At 41.1% G+C, this 19,592-nt stretch overlaps 2 protein-coding genes across 2 annotated transcripts; one reads left to right on the forward strand and one right to left on the reverse strand. All coding sequences in view use genetic code 11, as the record gives it.

The window, feature by feature from the left end:
- Positions 1–2,890: 2,890 nt before the first annotated feature.
- EGR_05839 (Putative glycerophosphodiester phosphodiesterase) lies at positions 2,891–9,057 on the reverse strand (the record flags this gene model as incomplete). The annotated part of the gene is made up of 13 exons (XM_024495088.1): positions 2,891–3,260; positions 3,600–3,760; positions 4,031–4,151; positions 4,518–4,648; positions 4,912–5,036; positions 5,710–5,827; positions 5,899–5,991; positions 6,964–7,018; positions 7,306–7,459; positions 7,534–7,662; positions 7,735–8,238; positions 8,311–8,523; positions 8,643–9,057. 13 exons carry the CDS (start codon positions 9,055–9,057, stop codon positions 2,891–2,893), a joined length of 2,589 nt encoding a protein of 862 aa, XP_024350551.1.
- A 1,085-nt stretch (positions 9,058–10,142) lies between these two features.
- EGR_05840 (Protein timeless) lies at positions 10,143–19,359 on the forward strand (the record flags this gene model as incomplete). Its single annotated transcript, XM_024495089.1, has 24 exons — positions 10,143–10,188; positions 10,364–10,743; positions 10,781–10,843; positions 10,879–10,980; positions 11,018–11,176; positions 11,237–11,295; positions 11,363–11,431; positions 12,030–12,300; positions 12,370–12,539; positions 12,864–13,183; positions 13,265–13,343; positions 13,818–14,447; positions 14,708–14,721; positions 14,828–15,023; positions 15,693–15,870; positions 16,381–16,526; positions 17,045–17,130; positions 17,324–17,447; positions 17,491–17,603; positions 17,647–18,002; positions 18,071–18,112; positions 18,163–18,228; positions 18,334–18,491; positions 19,254–19,359. 24 exons carry the CDS (start codon positions 10,143–10,145, stop codon positions 19,357–19,359), a joined length of 3,933 nt encoding a protein of 1,310 aa, XP_024350552.1.
- Between the last annotated feature and the right edge of the window lie 233 nt (positions 19,360–19,592).

Below are 19,592 nucleotides of genomic sequence, written 5' to 3' on the forward strand. Positions count from 1 at the left end.
TGGAAATTATGACTAATTTAAAACAGGTGAATGTTCTTACTATTAAGCTCTAGTTTCGCAAAAAAGATTGAATCTAAAGCAATATTCCTGGGTTGACACATTCTAGCCAGTCTCCTCGCCACTACAATGTATGAACGCGTAATGGAAAAGGCAAATTTCTGCCTGGTGTACGCTTTATTTTCGTTGGTCAGTTGATTACGAAAGCGAACCAAACACAGTCCTCTCCAATGTTAAGCAATGAGCTAGTTGTAACGTGTCCAAAGGGCTAGTCATTGAGTTAAATAACTTCATATTTGTAAGTAATCCTCTGCTCGCCCCAGTGATCGGTGAACTAACACTCTTTCTTTCCCCATAATTAATCTGAACATGCAACCACATTCAATTTGATGAGCACGTGATCCAACCCACATTCTGGTGCTCCTCCAGGTGGCTCAGATGGTTGATAGGTCAAGTTCAGGCAGAATCTTCAAACCCGAGATCTTCTAAGACTACATAATAGACCTAACAAGGTGGAGGAAACTAACATTTCATGCAGAAAGCTTAAAATCCCGTCTCGTATTTAGACGTTGGCCATCAAATGTGAAGAAATAGGAATAGAACATCATGGACACCCCACTACACGAAGGGTGAATGATGACACTTAAAACAACGTGACATTTCTGCCGTCGTGCAAAATTACACGTCAGAATAAACTTTGGAAGTGCAAACTTAAGAACGGGTTTTAGAAATTCAACACATGGTTCCCCAATCGAAGCTTGCATGCTTCAGCAACATTGTTGTGGCATAACTACAGCATTATTTGTAAGCCCACTCGTTTTCGCAACACTGGCAACTCTCTCATCCCTACCAGTTGACAAATACGCACTTCCGCGACTCCGTTCGAATGTCTCACTACCGAGTTTTCAAACTTCAACATCGTCACTGTACTGTCATTAAAGCCATCTGCCAGTTTTAAGCCTTCGTTTACAGGAAGCCCAACGACCCACCAGACGCAGCTGCATACAAAAAACTAACATTACTGCCTACATATTGATGAACGATGTCAGAATTGGACTGACTTACGGCATCTACGACGTCTGTTGGTAGTGGTGAAGCGCACTTGCTGTTCGGTACTGTTTATAGCACCAGTAGGGAAGGATCCCCTTTGTAGTTGCAAAATTAGAAGCAACGGTTTGAATTTGACGCCATTCGTTAATGTACTTTGTAGAACCGAAAACAACCCATTCCGCCATAAAAGATGAAACAAATGCTATTAAATACGCTAGAGAGCCTATGGTTTAAGACAAAGCATTAAATGGAATAATTGAACTCAATATACTGGGACGAGGGTGAATTAAGGGCCCAGTTTCTCTACTGCTGATTGAAATTTTCCATTATAAAAGGGAACCGTGTCCAGTAACAACTGAGATTAATTGACTTCATTGGCAAATAATGTAAGAATATAATATTGGTGCCTGCAGTACACGAAAACGGTTCGGAAAAAAACAGAAAGAAGTGACACTTCGAAATCAGTTTTCCGTTACCACCAAGCGAAAACGAGTGTGGAATGGACTTAACATTAGATTGTCAGTCCCCTAGTAACTTCAAAAGTTCCGACATTGGAAAATATCGTCAAGTCGTAGATAGCTCAAAACTCCCCTTACTAGTTCAAAAAAAACAGATTCCGATTATTAGGTATGCAGCAGCTGGCCTTGAGTCCACTGAACCACAAAATTGACATACAAATTATCATCACCACAAGCTCCCCAACGGGCACTGTTCGGAGAATCTACGAAAAACATACTCTTACACTATGGACACCTGAAAATTGATTTACACAATTTTCGAATTTTTGTTAAAAACAGCTGACTAAATCTCCGCTTGAATAAACGTTGCGAATTCGAAATCTACCTTGAAAAAAATACTACGATCCGACACCGACGCCATAGCCCAGACCGCTTTCTCATTGACAATTATGATAAGTGAACCGAAAATTAGACCTGATTTTGCTAACACGTGATTAACACCGGTGACCATACTCTTAACAGCAACGTTTACGCTCACCTACTGTAAAAAATTGTAGAACTCTACGGAACCATTTTAACGAAATCAAAAAACATGACCATCTCGCATTATCGCCTAGCATTTGCTACGTATACGCCTCGGTTAGATTGATTACCAACATCACACAATTTCGGCAAAATGACTTAAAAGCGTTGAAAAATAAGATGATAATTAAATTGACAATATATTCCACCAACTCTTCAGGGTACCGTAAATATAAGCTAGTGCCCTTAGAATGACTAATTAAAAGCAGATATGCAGATCCCTTTGTGCTGAAGCGGTCAGCCGGTTCAACTACCAAAGTCATTAGGGATTTGTGATGCAACTAATCAATCACAACCAATCAAGCGATTCTGTGGCTTTAGAGGGACCAACATGTCCTATCTTACTGAAAATAGACTCAAATAGTGTTTCAAACAATTTGAAAATGGCGAAACAGCGAAGTATCATGCACTACATCGATTTTGCCATTCCATTTCAATCGAATCCTCAACAAAAACCATGAGTACGGAAGGAAGAAGGCGATTATTCTAGAAATGCCATGCACTACATTTTTTTATCTATGAGCTCCAATTTATCAAAGGTAACTGGGAAAGAATATGAAATGATTTTCTTCCAGGTAAAATGAAATGTTTTAGACAAGGGTGAGAAGAAAGCGGCCTACATGAAGCACAAAAGCCCTCAGGGGAAATCTGACTACCAGACGGTAACTGCGAGGTGGAAAGTGGTGTATTGCGAGAGAAAGATAGGAAGGAGGTCAAACAAGCACAAATCACTTGCCCTCATCTTCCGCCTGACTTAACCGAGCTGCATATACACGCCAGAAAAGATCTAAGTAACAATGGACCTAATTATTTAGAGTGAGAGGCATCTTGCACTTGTTCTTCTCAATTGAGGTAGGATTCAAGCGAAGCTGTTTATTGAGAGCATCAACCAGATCTTGAGCATCAACAGAAGCCGAATTTGCGGAGATTGCTTGATTTTGGTGACTGTGGTTCTGGTGGGAGGGTGTGGAGGTACCAGACTCGTGGCTGTCATTAAGACTTTCGAGGGGCGGTGGTGAGGGTGTGGAGTGACCGGTAGAATCGGCTGGTGCACATTTTTCTAGCGGCGGTGGCGTCAAATCCTGTTGCTGCTGGCTATCTGACAAAGAGTTGGATGACGTTTTGCCCGATTTTAGAAGACTTATGCTTCCAATTTGCCTGTGCTCCTGTATCCTGCAGGGTAGCAAAAAGTCAATCCATCATGCCGTAACTAAAAGCAATTGGGCATTTTATCGAGAGACCACCTGAAGATAGGGGCCGTAGTAATAGTGATAGCAGAGCTAGGTGGCAAAAACATTGTTTTGACGGTCATTGATAGTGGATTTTCTTAAGGAAGTAACTATGTCCTTTGATTATGAGTTAATGGATGAAGCCACACAAATGCATGATTTTGTGGTAGACATCGTTGGGTTAGATGACCGATTAGTATGCAAATAAATAGCCGAAATTGTTCAAAGAAAAATATAAGTTTCTCGATGAAAAATATCACTGTTAAGAGTAGCCAATGCAAACCTATCATAAATTAGCCCACGAACACCGAGCTCCTTCAGACGTTTCATATTACGAGAATCATTGGCAGCCGAGCCCCATACGAGGACAATGAGGCCGAGGTCCCTGGCGAACTCAGCCATGTCGGGATTTCGGAGCAGCTCATCGCTATTGACCGCGACACCCTAGCAAAAACATTTGACCACGTTGAAAATGGTACATAAAAATATGAAAATAGTAGGATCTGCATATACTACAAAGGATTATACAAAATGAGCGTGATCACTAAACTAAACGGTTAACAAACTAATTTGCCAGCTTTGGGAAGGTTGTTTTGTGCTTTGCAGAGTATAAAAAGGCAAAACAGTTCATAAAGTCGACGCAATTGAATATGAATGTGGTGTAAATGGTGGGGTTTTCCGCTTGATTGAATAGCTCATAAAGGGTAAACATACCAAAAGTTCATTCGCCTTGGCTGAATAGCAGAGTATTTCAAAACTCTGCTGCCGTATGTCCGAATAATCGGGCCAGAAGCCGAGTTGGAAAACAGGAAAGCGAATTTGCTTCACTTGAAGCCTAAAACCAGATATCAAGTGCCCATCCAATGGGCAGTTGTGTGAAACCTTCGAGTGCTTTCGCACGGTCATTCTCGCCAAAAAATTCTGGAACGAAACATCGATTGCGTAGAGCCTAGTAAAAACTGTATTTCGATCAAACACTTTCCCGTAACATAACAAAACAGACAACCAATAACTCCGATCAAGGGAACAAAAGCGTGGAATTGAAGCCAAAACCCTAGCCTGTAAAATTGCTGTAAATTAGAAAAAGCGACCGACAGAGAAGCTATCGAAGGCATATTCCAAGTAAATACATTTTGCCAATAATTTACTGAGTCTACTTGATTTGAAAGTGTAAGGCGAAACGAAAAATGTCACAACGCACATGGCACAAGTATCCGGGTCGAAGCAGGAAAGGAGAATGCGTCGATTTCCAGCGTACTTGAAGATTTCACGAAGAATGGTGTCCACGTAGAGGTTACGTTCAAAAAAATTGTCCATTTCGCTTCCACCCACCTGTTAACATACACACCAAGCTCGAGTAGGCAATTAAAATGAAATGGGAAATCAATATTCAATAAGTTAACAAAACAATCACCGCGAACAAAATATGGAAACGTTAAATGATTAAAAGTAACAAAAAACCAAAAACTATAAATATGTGTCGATTGCTACTCGGGTATTTATTAAATATCGAACATTTGATAGCGTCATTAGAAGCCTATATAGGCGGGGAACACATTGTATTGATGGACGTTAAAAATGATAGGTAGACTCACCTTTAAATCCATAGGATACTTAATTTCGATATCAAATCCAACGTCTGGATCTATATGCTGGAGGCAATCCCGCAGAAGAGGGAAATCTTGCAATTCTACAGGATCAAGATCTTCGCCATCCAGATCTGTGTTAACGATAATGAAAAAAAATCAAGGCTCTGACAAAACAGCGTAGTCGTTTGGGCTATGAATGCGGTACGTTCTAAGCAATAGGATCTACGCAGAACTGTTCCTTCAAGAGAGGAATTCGTAAAAATAGCAGTTAAGTCTCTTCGTGACTTAGAGCTAATTTATCAGGAATTGACAGTTTTTAAAGTAGGCTTAAGAAGTACCCCAGTTATGAAAGATACCGCGCGAAACTTTAAAAATTACAGAAGTCAGTTGACACAAGAGAATGAGTCCAAAAGATCATCACGGAAACCAATTTACAGTAAGTAAACGTAGCATTAGGGTTTAATTAGTTCGAGCGCGTGAAGTGATTAAACTGTACACACAACGTAAAAGCGAGTTCAGAAAAAATTAGGAATGGGCGTTATAAAGGCTTTAGTATTGACTCGTGGCTTAATAGAGATCATTTTTGAAGAATATAATTAGTAAAGAATTCAAAACATAAAACATGACGAGAGAGACCATTTTGGAGTTGAAAATTATTTAGTACGATAGTTGTTAAAGAGGAATTGAAATTGGCTTTCTGATAAACCTCTGAGAGGATTTGTAGCACAAGGCAGAAAATAAGTTTTGTGAAAATGAATCGGAATTAGATATTGATTAAAGAAAAAGATAGAGCCCCAAAAATACCCTCTTTGGACTGTGGTTCTGAGAGTACACTCGCGTGCTGAAGTCGAAGTTCACGAAGCGCAGCATAAGGCAGATCCTTCACGGCTACCGATAGGTTCTGCAACTCACCACGCCGCTTCTAGAAGACGAGAACAGCTGCCTGACAACTAAAACACCTTCATGAAAAATATAAGACATCAAATAGTCTACCTTGCGTGGTGTAATAACGGTTTCAAAGTCGTGATAGACAACAACTTGGTGGTCCTTGGTAAGTTGGACATCCATCTCCACAAAATCCGCCCCCTAAATCAAGGCCACGAGAAAGAGCGCTAGCAAGTAACATGCAAACAAAAAGTAGACGCCCAGTTATGTTCCCAAGCCGATGTGGGAGTTTAAAAAAAACCAAAACTTTTGACTGAAGTAATGAAGCTCTGCCTAGTCAATACGATATAAGCGTGAAGAGGTGGTCATCTACAAGTGTGTTGCAACGAATTCGTTCAGTGGTGTTTAATACCATTTTTTAACGTATCAGTGAGGTCCAATTAACCATCGGAAACCAGGCAAATTTTCTGAACACCCACCCATGGCAGGTCAGTTGACGAAGAGCAGCAGCCTGGTAGTAATTTGAATGAGAAGGAATAAGCCAATGCTGATTGTCAGCCGTAAATTGTAAAAGAAATATGAAATTTGCAGACTGAAAAAAAGTTTGAGCTAATGAGAATTAAGTGCTTAAGATAATCTAAAATAGGATTCAATTCGTTACTCTAGGGCCGAAAATTGGAAATAAGGCAAAGTTGATAGTAGACTTATTGAAACAAAAGGTAAAAGCGGGAGAGGAGAGAGCGACAAGGACATCAATAGTAAGAAAGTGTAAAAAAGGTAAGCATTGAAATCGAGTTAGTTGACTTAATTAATACATTTGGTCCAACAAAGTACTTCAGGAGGACTGCATTCGATAAATAAATAGCTACACGCAAAAGTGAAGAATGTAAATGGTCTAAAGAAATGTTATAAAAAAATAGTAGACGAAAACGTTGTCCAATGCTTCAGTGACCACCGAGAAGAGCCCATCTTATCACATAAGACTGTTCTTTTCCAGAAAGGGCTCAATTTTTTCCGGCTTTGGAAGTGAAACTTAAATGGGGATTCACAAGAAATGTGCTTACAGAAATGTAAAGTAGAGAATGAGCTAAAAAAGAAAATGGAGGTGATAGGATGCCTAAAGCGACAATAAGGGGGGAGGGGCTAAGGAAAGCGACAGACAAATGCAATTACATGATCAACCGCGGCCTGGAAGGACCGGAGCGTATTTTCCTTAACCGGCGCCGGTCTGAAAGGGGCAAAAAGAGTGAAGGCTGCGGTCCCCAGGGCGGTATAGAAACGAAGCTATTGCGTCCTCCCATTGGTCGCGAGCATAGAGTACTGAAGGGAGGTGCGCTGAACGCTGAAAGCGTCCCGAGATGATATACACATTCTTAAAGTAAACCCAAAACTACTCCGGAACTTTGTTTCGCCTATATTCCAGATGAAGGTTCATCGAAAAGACTGGCACCTTAGACTGACAAACATAAAGCGATGCATTTGCAAATCTCCCGCACGAAAGCTAATAAAACTTACAATTCAACGTCCTTCTCCTTTTTTGTTAAATAATAGGTTCCCATTCCACGATGACCGATTTCCAGGGTACCTCGGTTCTTCCAGTAGTGCTTGTAGCTCACATCCAACGTCGGTGAAGGTCCATCGAGGATTGGATTAATGACAATGAAGGAGACTGCACCCAAGTGAAGCGCATGATTCACAATAATAATAAGCAGCACCTCAATAAACTCATTACTAATAACCTACTGCGAACATCACCCATTGGGGTTCGTCTTCGGCTGAGAAGTTGCGATCGCTTTTGGCCCCAGTAGCCAGAGAACGGTCCAAAAAATGCAGATCCCAAGAATTTGACAGGTGGTAGTTTTTTTTCTTCAACTTCATGCAATTAAACACGAAGCTATGAAGATATAACACTCGTGGCAAATGAGGATAAGAGAAGCCTGTTACCATTTTCGCATTCCCGTGGGACCTCTACGTAAAACTCCAACTCAACGGCAACATCTTCCGCGTTGTCGGTTTCAATATAGAAAGTGACGTCGTCACCGCTGGAATAAAGGGTACCCCAACAGCCAGTGTGCTCCCCAAGGCGACGAGTACAACGCTCTTTGGAAAGAACAGAAAGAAAGACGGGTGGCTCGCCTGCCTGACTGAGAGCAGGGGATACGGACCTTGGTGTTGATGGACAAGTTGAGGAGCGGCTGGACAACGGAGATACAGAGAATTCAGGCCGTCTAGACGGTGGAATGGAGAAGGCGCTGTTCGGAGTGCCGCGAATATATAATGATTGGGAGACGGTATAAGGGGTATGCTCGGCGGGGACGCTGCTAGAACTTTCAATTAGCTGTGATCGAATCTCTGTGGCAAGGCTTTGCTCCAGAGAATAGACCATATGGCTCGAATTCTTGGCGATTGGTTGCGTGCTGATGTTCTTGTTAGGGTATATTGGAGTCTCTAAATATGTGTCAAAAATCACAGAATCCCACCCAAGAAACAAAGAGGGAAATTTGATAGAGCCACGCTTACCACCTTCTAATGCCGTTATTAGACCATTTTCTTCAACGATAGACTGCCGACAAGTCACGTAAACCCGACGACCAGCCAATTTAGTAAGATCTCGTGTTGATGACGACAGGCCGGGAATGGCATTTTTTGAAAGTTTCAACGCCAAACCCGACAGACGAATTCGTAGCTCAGAATGCGACATAAGATACCCACGTTGGATATATGTTCCATTATCTGCGTAGTAAAATATATGAAAGAAACGCTTACCAAATTTTCCAAATCTAACAGTGTCAATGGTAATCTGGCCCCTATTAAATGCTACAAAGTCACGATAAGATTAATAACCACACTACCAGCAAGATCAAAGACACGAGGTTTCAGTCGTGACTCCCAAGCAAGAACAACTAACTTCTTTTCAACAGGATCGCTCTCAATATCGATACGCCATTCAGCTACATAAAATCTGTACTGCAGATTCAGCAACAGCTTTGACTTTGGAACAGCGCAAGTCCAAACATCGCATCTACGACAAACTATGGTAACGCTAAAGTACGCGAACCCGGGAGCTTTTTGGGCCTCAAAACGGCATCTCAAACCTTCTATCGGATTCCAATTGCCGAATTGAGGGGAGCTACCGACTATGCCAACAAAATAACGACTGGAACTCGAAGTATCAGCATTACACAGATAAACACATATCTCCTCCAGAGCTTTGGTGTCAACAAGGACCGAGAAAGGTATTGTTTGATTGTGATCCCTCTTTTGCATAATAAAAAGTAATCTTCTAAGAGTAGAAGACCTAAGAAAATCTCGACTGACTATCAGTGCCCAAGAGCCAAACGGCAGGGCCAATCAAATATAGGCAGCACCATAAGAGCGGGTTACAAACACGTTTTAAACCAATTTTAATCAGAAGTTCACTACATCATCTGTAAGTTTTCATCTCTCCTCAAATATTAAAAAGATGAAGCTTTTTTGCAAAAGGAGAGCATACCGCTTAAGAAAAAAAATTAGGGAAACACGTCGTTATTGGTATGCTTTTGGCAAAAAGATCGAAGAAAACAATCAACTTCTTAAAAAATAGCTAAATTTGTGCCAAAAAAGGTTGCGAAAAAATATATATTGCAAAAAAAAACAATTAAAAGAGGAGGTTACACGATTTTGGCGAATGAACCCACTATTCCGCCGACTAAACAACCCATAACACAAAAAAAACCCAAGACAAAAAATTTGTTTCTGTTTCTGGGCATTTGCAAAGCAGCAGCAAGTGCTGTTGTTGTTTTGCGTGTATTAATACCGGCAATCTTACTGGTTTCAAAAATAAGTTAGTGCATCGCGAAGTGCTTAGATCAGTTGCTTGAATCTGTGTATTAATTGGACAGGTACTCGGGCTTCACATCTATACAACTGCTGTGCGACATGCCTCTCCGGCAAGTCAGAGATACACTTTTTGTGCTAGTGTTATGCTGTCGTTCGTCCTAATAGAAAATTTTAAGTGATTTTTTCAAGTAGCAATAATTAAACCACATGGAGCCCATTTTTTTAAAGGAACGTCCTCGAATGCGTTTTAGTCAACAATCCTACGTTCTTGCTAATGAAATCCAACAAGTTGAACTACATTGGATGGTACCGCAGGCTATAGTTTACTATCTTAAGTGTTTCAACTTAATTCTTGCTTTCCCTTTCAACCTGTATATTATCTTGATACTCTTGTTTATTTCAACCGACCTTTGTTTAAACCTATTGGGATTAACGGTAAGATTGTTTTGATGTGCACATATGGATTTGTTGTTTCGTTTCTGTGATGCCTACTCCGTAGGCAAAGTCTACACCTTTTCCCTCCTAATCTTACAATGTATTACGGCGGTTCTATTGTGCTTGATGGCCAGGTGGTGGGAAGTAGTCGCGTATTAGCACATCTTGGTAGTGGGAAATGGTTTATATTTTCGACTAGTTTCCTTGCTCTGATGTCCATTTTCCTCTTGTTTGGTATTTGTCCCGAGTATTCTGTCATGAATAACTTTTCCTACCTTGGGTCCCTCAAATCCTGCTTTAATCTCCTTTATAACTTTAGTTGACATGGCATTGAAATCAGATTTGAAGTACGCCGATTTGCAGGCTTGTTGTGTCTGTTTGGGTTTTCTGGACGAAAAGGAGTATAAGGTTGACGTTGACGCAGCTGCGTCAATTCGTTCTATTTTGCGTTATCTTCGCAATGAAAGCGCTAGCTGCGATATACGAAGGGAACTTGGCAATCTGAAGATCCTAACCAGTGATCTGATTCCTTTGCTTAAGGTCAGTAGAGCTGACCCCATTCTTTTTGATCTTGTGGTTCGACTAATGGTGAGTCTTACTCAACCCGCTGTTGTCTGTTTCCACAACGAAATTCCCAATGATCGCGACCTCTATGCGGCTTTCCTTAAAGTAGACGCTATTCTCAAGGAGTATAAACACGTAATTCTAGTTGTAATAATTCCACTTAGCTTTTAAGGCCTTCGCTGACGAGCAACTCTTCCGGGTTCTCGCTGAATGCGTGGAGGATTTATTTAACAAGGTATTCATCCTCGAGATTTTTCAGCTTTTTTTAAGCCCTGGGAAGATCGAAGTAATGACGACAGATTGTTGATTGAGCGCATTCTTATTTTGATTCGTAATGTTCTTCACATCTCGCCCGATGCTACTACGGAACACGTAGATACCTGTTTTGTATAAACACTTCTCAATAAAGCGAACTGATGATGATGTGTCGGTTCACGATCAACTGTTATGGACCATTCATCTCTCTGGATGGGATGATCTGCTTCTCTTCCTTGCCAACGCTAAGGATGAGCTCAACGTGTTCGCATTTCACATTCTCGAAATCACTTCTCTCATGCTTCGCGAAAAGGTTATTTGACTCATGTTTTCATATTTTTCAATCCTCCCCTAAACATTACTTCTCCTACAGACTCCTGAACAGCTTGCAAGTGCTGGCTCTCCCTTGACTGATATCGACCCCAGCATACGGTAATATTGTACCCTCTGCGAATCATGTGCTAGGGTCTATCTTCAATGTGACTTCTATTACTTACAGGGTTCTTGAAAGGTGTCGTTTGAGGGAGCAAGAGGAAAAACGTGCAGCACTAGTGCGTTTAAATATGCGGTAAATTCTGTTTTTTACTTCTTTCTGAATGATTGTATTTTCACAGGCATTTAAAAGTCCATAGTAGGGCATCTGGAGGAGTTGTGCAACGCACGATTATATGGGAAACTTCACTACCATAATTTTAAACCTTGACAAATATGTATTGGCCCCAGTCCCTGCGTATTCATGGCAGATTGTCTCCCAATTATAGCCCTTGTGTACCTTTACTCCCAACTTCTGGTCATTTAACGTTTGTTAACATTAAATGTATGATTAACCAATGAAAATTGGGATAGATTTCCGTATTTAAAATAAGTAGTTGTGATTTGTAGGTATTTCTTCCTATGCCACCGAATATCCACTTCGAATTTATTAATGCACAAATACATTTACAGGATGCCATGTGAAACCTTCGTAGAGACTGTGGATCAAGTTCACATACTTAAGAAACTCTTATCATCACTCCCAAAGTAAACTATAGGTTGTTTCTCGAACATAAATCAGATGAGGGTTGCTGTTTTCCACTGCAGCGTAGAACAGGAATGCATCATTTAACATTATCTGTCCGAGTTTACTGAAGGGAAATGCATACTCCTTGCCACTATTCATTCCGTAGTCATAATCGATTTGGCGGTACATTTGAACTGCTTAATACACAGTCGATCTCGTGTCGCCCTCTCATCTACCATCACGATGTGACCGTTCCGCTGCGTCGAAGTCGTCTGATTTGTGCGGGGACTAGTACGAAATGCACGGACTTTGTCGCGATTGACCAGGTCGATCTGGACCTTGGAAAGCGAATACGTTGCAAGCCGTGCAGTCGGAAGCCTTTGATTGAACGCGAATTTCGTCGACGGTCAGCCCTCAGTGTCCAGCTCTTTCTTCAGGTCTCACTTGCTTCTGTGTGTTTCCTTCTCCGCTTATTCAGTCTCATGCAACAGCACCGTGCCTTGTAGAAGTTTTGCTGGCAGTTTCTGTGCAACTGCTACAACCTCTTGATGCATGCGGCACGTGGGGCTATTCTACGTCAGAGTACCCAAGCCAATGATGAGACCTACTACCTTTGGTCTATGCGATTCTTCATGGCTTTCTGCCGTCTTTACAGATTCCGCCCACAGTATCTCAGGTTTGATGAATTTCTAGGCCCTTCTTGCTGTGGTTTTTGTCTATTATTTGTGACACTGCTTGTGTATCACTTTTGGATGACAGTTCTGGATCGTTTACTCGACGAAATTACCTTGGTCGTTGGATAATTAAGATGCTGATCTCCATAGTCTTAAACATAATCTATGCATAGGAATTTTGTATGCAGTCTCGACGCCAATGAAATAGGGAATGGGTGTTCTAAAAACGTAACAATGGCGAGATGGCTTGATCTGTGAGCACAGTGCAAACTTGCATGGTATGGATTGGTGTTTTATTGAACTGGTTTCGGTTGTTAATACTCTAGCGAGTCACTAAACGCAAACGTATTCAACTGGGTCTACACTCTCTCCATGGGCTATCGTGAGGCCCTCCTCACCGACAGACGCGGAGGAGCGCGAAATCAAAATGCCCTCCAGTATAGCCGGCGCTTGGCACTTGCCGTTTCCGCCTATCTTCAGTTCCTTCTTTGTCTGAAGGAGATGTTTAAGCCCTCTAAACAGGAGGTGCGGGAGAAGGGATTAAATGGTTGCGGAGGTGATGACGAGGAAGAAGAGGAGCAGGAAACTTTGGAGGCACGAGAGCCTCAATTACGTGTTCAAAAGCAGGTGGCTGAGTCATTGATGTGTAAGTTGGTAGTTTGAACCTGAAGGAGAGTATGACTAGCTTCCCTTCACGCATGTTACAATCTTAGGTTTCTTTTTGTAGCGAACATCTTTTACGTTGCTGAGTATCAGGATCTCTTTGTGTCCTTATTAAAGGAGTACAATGAATCGACTCAGTCGAAGTAAGCGAACTTCCTATAGCTATCTCTTTCCTACTTTTTCGAATAGTGGCAACTGAGCTACTGCAATAAATTTTTTGGTTAGCAGTTTATCTAATTATTAACTTTTCAAAGAAACCATTTAGGCCATTCATCTTTTTTTCATTTCCAGTCTGGAATTATTTAAATGCTACGCTAAAGTTAACGTATCATACAGTTATTTCTACACAATGTTTGGGACAAAGTTTTGGGGCCAGGTAATTGGTGAACCCGCAACTTTATTTTGAGTCACGTCGTCCCAAAATAGCCTGTTTGTACTATCTCCCATCCAGGAAGTATAGCGTCTTTTCGATAACTGGCTTATATTAAATCTTCGTACCTAGCAAATGTGATGTACTGTTTTCCTGTACACTCAAATATGTGCTTTGCTTATTCGTCACGAACTTGGAATATCTTCAAAATCGCTTTTATATATTCGAGGTGTACTTGCCTTTTTAGAGAATACTTAGTTGAACTAGTTGAGGGCGCACATCTCTTCATAAACCTTCTAACTGCGCAAGCAAAGTCCATGGCAACCTTCATTGTATCGCGTCATCAAAGGCGTCGTCATCGCAGCGAGAAGAGGCGTCTAAAATATGCGGCTCATCGGGAGCGCCGAAAGGAGCTAGTTGAAGCTCGAAAACGGCTTCTCAAACGCGCCAATGAAACCCCCGAAGAGCGCAGTGCTCTTTTGGCACGTATCTGGATTCCCCTCTCCTCCAATCTCATCTCTGCTCTTAGTGGCACCCCCCAAATTATGTCTTCTAATGATGATCTTCCTCAGTTATTTGACCCAGCTGATGTCTCTGCAGACGGCGAATCGATGGCCGCTCAACTGCGCAATGCCATTCGCTTGGTCCACACTAGTCTCCATGACAATCAAGCCGCACGTTCTCTCGCCATCGCCCGGTCCATGTGGGATATTTGGCCGGAAGCATCACCGTGCAACGATGCAGAGGAGGAGGATGAAGAAGCGAAGGAAGATTTGGCCAAGGAGAAAGCGCGTGCCATTGAGGCTGGATTGGAACCTCCACAAGTTTTAGAATACTTGGCTCTACGAAAAATCTTTCTCCTCGACTTGACGGGCATGTTATCAAAATCTTTAATGGAGACGCAATAACCAGTGGTCGCAGCTTGTGTCTAGTTTTAACAAATTATTTTTCTGATATGAGAACTGAAGTTAGCATTTCCGTCCTTTTGCATCACGCGCGCTGGCATAGTTTTTGGTGCCGAGGCAGTAACTCAGGAAAGCCACTACTTTGTTAAAACAACCCACATAAGAATTAGTAGTGGAAGCGTGTTGAAAATGCCGCTCTTCTTTGAGGCCTCTGGATTGTTTTGGTTATTAGGATTTATCTACGAAGTTTACTTGAGTGTACTGATTGAATAGAAATTTATTATATTCAGTTATTGAAGAACTTCAACTTACTCTATCTAGCTAGAGTATTCTTTTTCCATTTTATCGGAAGCCGAAGAACTAGCTGTCACTGAAGCAGCGATTCAAGAAGAGACGTGGAACATTGGTGACGCGGAGGAGTCGTTTCGTCAAGAATTGGAAAATTCAGATGATGAACACAGTTTCGAAGTCCTTGATAAAGAGGTCGCCTTTGACATTCATACCTTCCTTCTTCGTTTTACCCACCCTCACATTATTCGTTCGCTGACGTAAGTGATGGTCCAGCTAATTGGTGCTAGTAGTTTTTGCATTTTCGGTTTCTAGATTATGGCTGCCAGCGATGTTAGTCCGGGGAAATAAGTTTCTTTTTCATTTATATGACGGCAGGCCTATTTTCAAGTGCTCCTTATGTGGTTAAATGTATAGATCTCGATCTAACACATTAATCCGAGTTTTGACATTTGATTACAAAGAATTGATGTTTCAAAGTTCTGAGCCATTTGTAAAGCTTATATCCTAATTGAGTCTTTTGGGCAGTTTTCCTTAAAAAGCATCTGTAAGTGAACAGTATGACACGATTTATAAAGGTACAACTTGATATCGCCATGAAATTGGTTCAATTCAGCGTTTAAAACCCAACTTGTTCAAATTTGAGGTGTAAACGATTACCAACTACCTCATCAATTACCATCAATTTAGTTACCTGGCCCTTATTTTGGAAAAAAGGCTTAGGTTTAAAGTGTTAATTTTCGTATTGTTTTTTTTTCGGTTGTTATTAATTATTTCTCATAGCCGACGTCTGTCTAGCTATGATTATAACTCCGCATTATTATTTACTTAATGCCATTGGTGAATCCTAAACTATCCAGTTACAAACTGTTGATATCGTGGTGTTTATGTTTCTGTATATTTTTAAAAGATGCTCCCGTATTATTCAGATGTCTGCTGGCAAACTATGCGCTAAATCCGCCTTTGACAAATACACATCTTGTGTATCTGCTCCACAAGATCGCGGTGAAGCAGCACCTTCCAGGAATTCTCTTCCAACTGCGGCTTTTTTACATTTTTCAGACCATTATCAAAGACCCTGTTGTCGAGAAGCTAGAAGAATTTAAGGTGGGCTTTTTTAAAAAAAGGACTGATTGCCCAATGAGTTCATTTGTAGTTGAAAACTGTCTTTCCTCTTGCTCAGATTTGTTCGAAAGCACCAGAAATTCATGCCATCTACCTAGTACAATTTGGCTAGAAAATAAAGCGAAAGTATTACTCCGTGTTTATGACTTGGAGCTTCTGCTGCAATGTCCCTTTTTTGAAGGGCATAAATCATTCTCTTGAAGATGCTAATTTAGATTTTATTTCCATTTTTGCGTAACGTCAGAAAAGGCTCCAAGATGTTACATACACATTGAATTTGTAACCAGAATTATTAAAATTCTGACGCTTTAAAAGGATGAAGCGGTTGAAGTCCCTCTGGAGTTGCACAGTCAAAGACGATTTGTATTCATTCAAAGCGTTGAATTAATCGGTCGCGAAACAATTTTTCCACCCATCATAAGGTTATTAACATTTCCAATTGTACTTTCATTTTGAAGCGAAAGTGGGTTTTGATTCATTTTAATTGTTTAGGAGATGTTGTGCTTCATCAAGTACATTCTTCGCAAATTTTTCGCGACCTTTAAACGTTCCCACCTAGTTGGTGTGGAGGCACTCTTCCTAAAGTCCACCAGAGAAGCCGCCGAAGCGTACAGCGGCTACGGCACTTACGAAAGTGGGTAGGTTTCCCTTCCTAGTGCGTCTTTCCTCCCGTCCGTTTTTGCTGTCATCATTTGATCAAAAAGGATCTAGAATAATTAGTCTGTGGACGGCTTTGTGGTTATTTTTTATCGGAAGAGAAAAATTTTTAGATGATTAATATTTGAGGATACTATTTGAATCGGTCATGCTTGTTTTGAGCTTATTGAAGTTGATATATTAGATGTTTGCTTAATGGATAGTGAAACAAATTATTTGCAAATATTCCTATAGATGATGAGTTTTCATGAATAATTGTTTGAACTTTATTAATGTGCTTTTTAAGTCCTCTACTGTATTCAGGCATTCCGCTTTGTATATCCTGCTTGTAGATTTACTTAAAAAGCTCTCGTCTCTCTTATGCTAGGTAACATTTCTTTGACCGTTTGATTATTTATAGTAATGAAAAATACCAGGGAAAAGTTTTTCATTTTTGTCAGCATAATTTTGAAGTTGAGCAATGATTATTTTATGGGACAAAGTATTCGTCCACTTCCAGGCATAAGAAGTCGCACTGGACTGCTGAGCTGGACAAGGAGCTGGACCAGCTTTTTGAGGCGTGCAGATATGATCCCGTGCCAAAGGGTATTTAGAATTTACGGTTGATTGTAACTATTTTTATACCATTTTCTAACAGAATACCAATTTGTAGTTTTTTCAAACAATGGCTTCTAGAACTTTGCTTGAAAAATTGTCTAGTTATCAAACGATTTTGAGGTTGTTTTTTCATTAAAACCTTGCAAACAATTGGGGGTTGTTATTTCTTCTTCGCCAACAGGTGAAGATTTGGTGGATGTATTGAAACGCAATCTCTCGGATCCTGGAAAGACCCGACGTCAAATCATTATGCGCCTGATACACCTAGGTAAAGTGGACTCTGCGAAAAATCTCAAAATGATGACGTAAATCCTCCTTTTTCTTTACTATCACCTTTTGGTTGCAAAGTATCCACTTAGATGATGAAAGAGTTGTCGGGCGAAGTCGAAAACGACGACCACCTCGGAGCGAAGAAGAGGCCAACTTGCTCAACTCGTTATTTTTTAAACGTGACAGTTCTTGTAAGTGCTTTCTCACACGATTAGACATCAAATTGCCCAATAGATCGACTGGATGATGTAATGGCTGAGTTAAGACCGGATTTCGGGCAGAGAATGCGACAGGAAAGCAGTGAAATGCCTGCAGCAGTAATTTGGCGAAGCCGTCAGGAAGCTGGACAGAAGTTGAGTGAGCTAGGATTGGCCGGGGGCGTGAATGATTTCGGTCACCACAGACGGCAAACACGTCATCAAGGGCGCGTTGAAGAGGAAATCCAATTAGAAACTTTGGGTGGAGGCATATCAAGGATGAAAAGAGTGGACAGATCGTTGCGTGGAAGACGAAGACGGATTAGACGACACGACTCTTCACCAGAATTGCTTTACGACGCCAATGAACATTTCAGTGACGAAGTTTATCAAGTAGATCCAGGGATAGATGAATGGTGTTTTATTGAAACAATAAACAAATGTGTTTTTCCATTTTATAGAAACCAGCAAACCCTAAAGGTATCCATGGTGCCAATGAGGAGGTATGTTATGTAGTGTGAAATCGGTGAGGAATTCGCGTTACTTTTAATAGGAACCCCCCAACAGTAAAAGGCCAGGGCGTTCGATACACCTGGACCCGGAAGACAGTTCAGAAGAGGTAAGAATGTGTGTTTTTGGATTTGATTGTAATTTCTTTCTGGTGGGTATTAATTTTTCACTTCATTTTCCCGTTCCCCAGTCTGTCAGTACACTTTTTTTTCAGGATTCAGGCATGTTCATACCTAAGACCTCAGTGTCATCACCACATCCCACGGCGAATGAAGATCACCAAACTGTAAATTGTGAGAAGCGTCGAAGGGTCGCTTTGGAATACGGTGAAGGCGATTTTGATGATTTTTCTAACGAGAACCTACTCGACAGGTAGGTATCAGTGTTACTTCAAGCATTCACCGAATGGCTGCTTGGGCGTCTGAAGCATGTTGCCCTTAGAAGTTGAAGCCGAAGTTAAGAATGAACCCATTTTTAGGCGCACCCCATTGTTGAAACCATGAAAAGGCCACCGTTGGAGCATTTGTTATATAGTAGTACTGAATCAACCTTACATGTCACTTTTATGGTATGATTTATTTAAATTCTAATTATTGACCAGAATAGGATGTTTTAAGTAACTCCTTAGTATCTTTCTGTCGATAGCTCCACATCTTAGCACAATATAATCCTAGAAAATCCTGTAAAAGCCGTAAAAAAAACGAAGCTACGGTTGACGCAGGCAGTTTTATCCCATTTTCGTTTTAAGGTTATATTACAAATTAGATAAATATTAAATTATCTCGACTTTTGATCAATTGTTGGAACAACACAAAAGATAGCTGTCGCTGTACGGCCTCTGTAGAATGCAACTCTGCAAAATATTAAGTGGGTCCCATTCGGGAGATGTCTGTGATTGGTCTTGCAGTCGTTTGCTTGATATGGGCTCAAGCATCAACAGCCGCAGGATTTATGGTTGAGGATCGAAATTACCGCGTTCTACTTTTCTGCACATTGTTAAGGGGGGTGGGTATTGACAGTGATTTTATGGGCTTTACTGTTGGCACTTGAATGGCGTTTGAAGTAGGTTATGCTACTGTTCAATGAGATGATAGACGCAAGTCCACATCTCAGTTTATTCTTCGAATGCTTCAGGGAAATCATCCAAGCAATCCAAGAGGCTGAGAGCATGCCTGAAGGCACTAACGAAACAGGGCCTCGGAGAACCTGCATCTCTGGCAACTCCGATGAAGATAACTGAACGGTCGTTAACTTTATTCTGTCTATTTGTATTACAATTACAACTCCATGCTTTTAAGATTTGACTTCTTTCCGTCCAGTTGAATCTTGACCATTACTCAGAATTGTCCAAACATCATGCGAAGCCGGGCGTCGCTCCCTGGGTCCACAGCGGTCAATTTCTCTTTCCGTTAACCCAGTCATGAATTTTCTACGTAAATCGTTGACCGTGGTCGCTGGAGAAATTGCATCGCT

This window comes from Echinococcus granulosus, assembly GCF_000524195.1.
Source record: "Echinococcus granulosus chromosome Unknown EG_S00046, whole genome shotgun sequence".
Classification (NCBI taxonomy): domain Eukaryota; kingdom Metazoa; phylum Platyhelminthes; class Cestoda; order Cyclophyllidea; family Taeniidae; genus Echinococcus; species Echinococcus granulosus.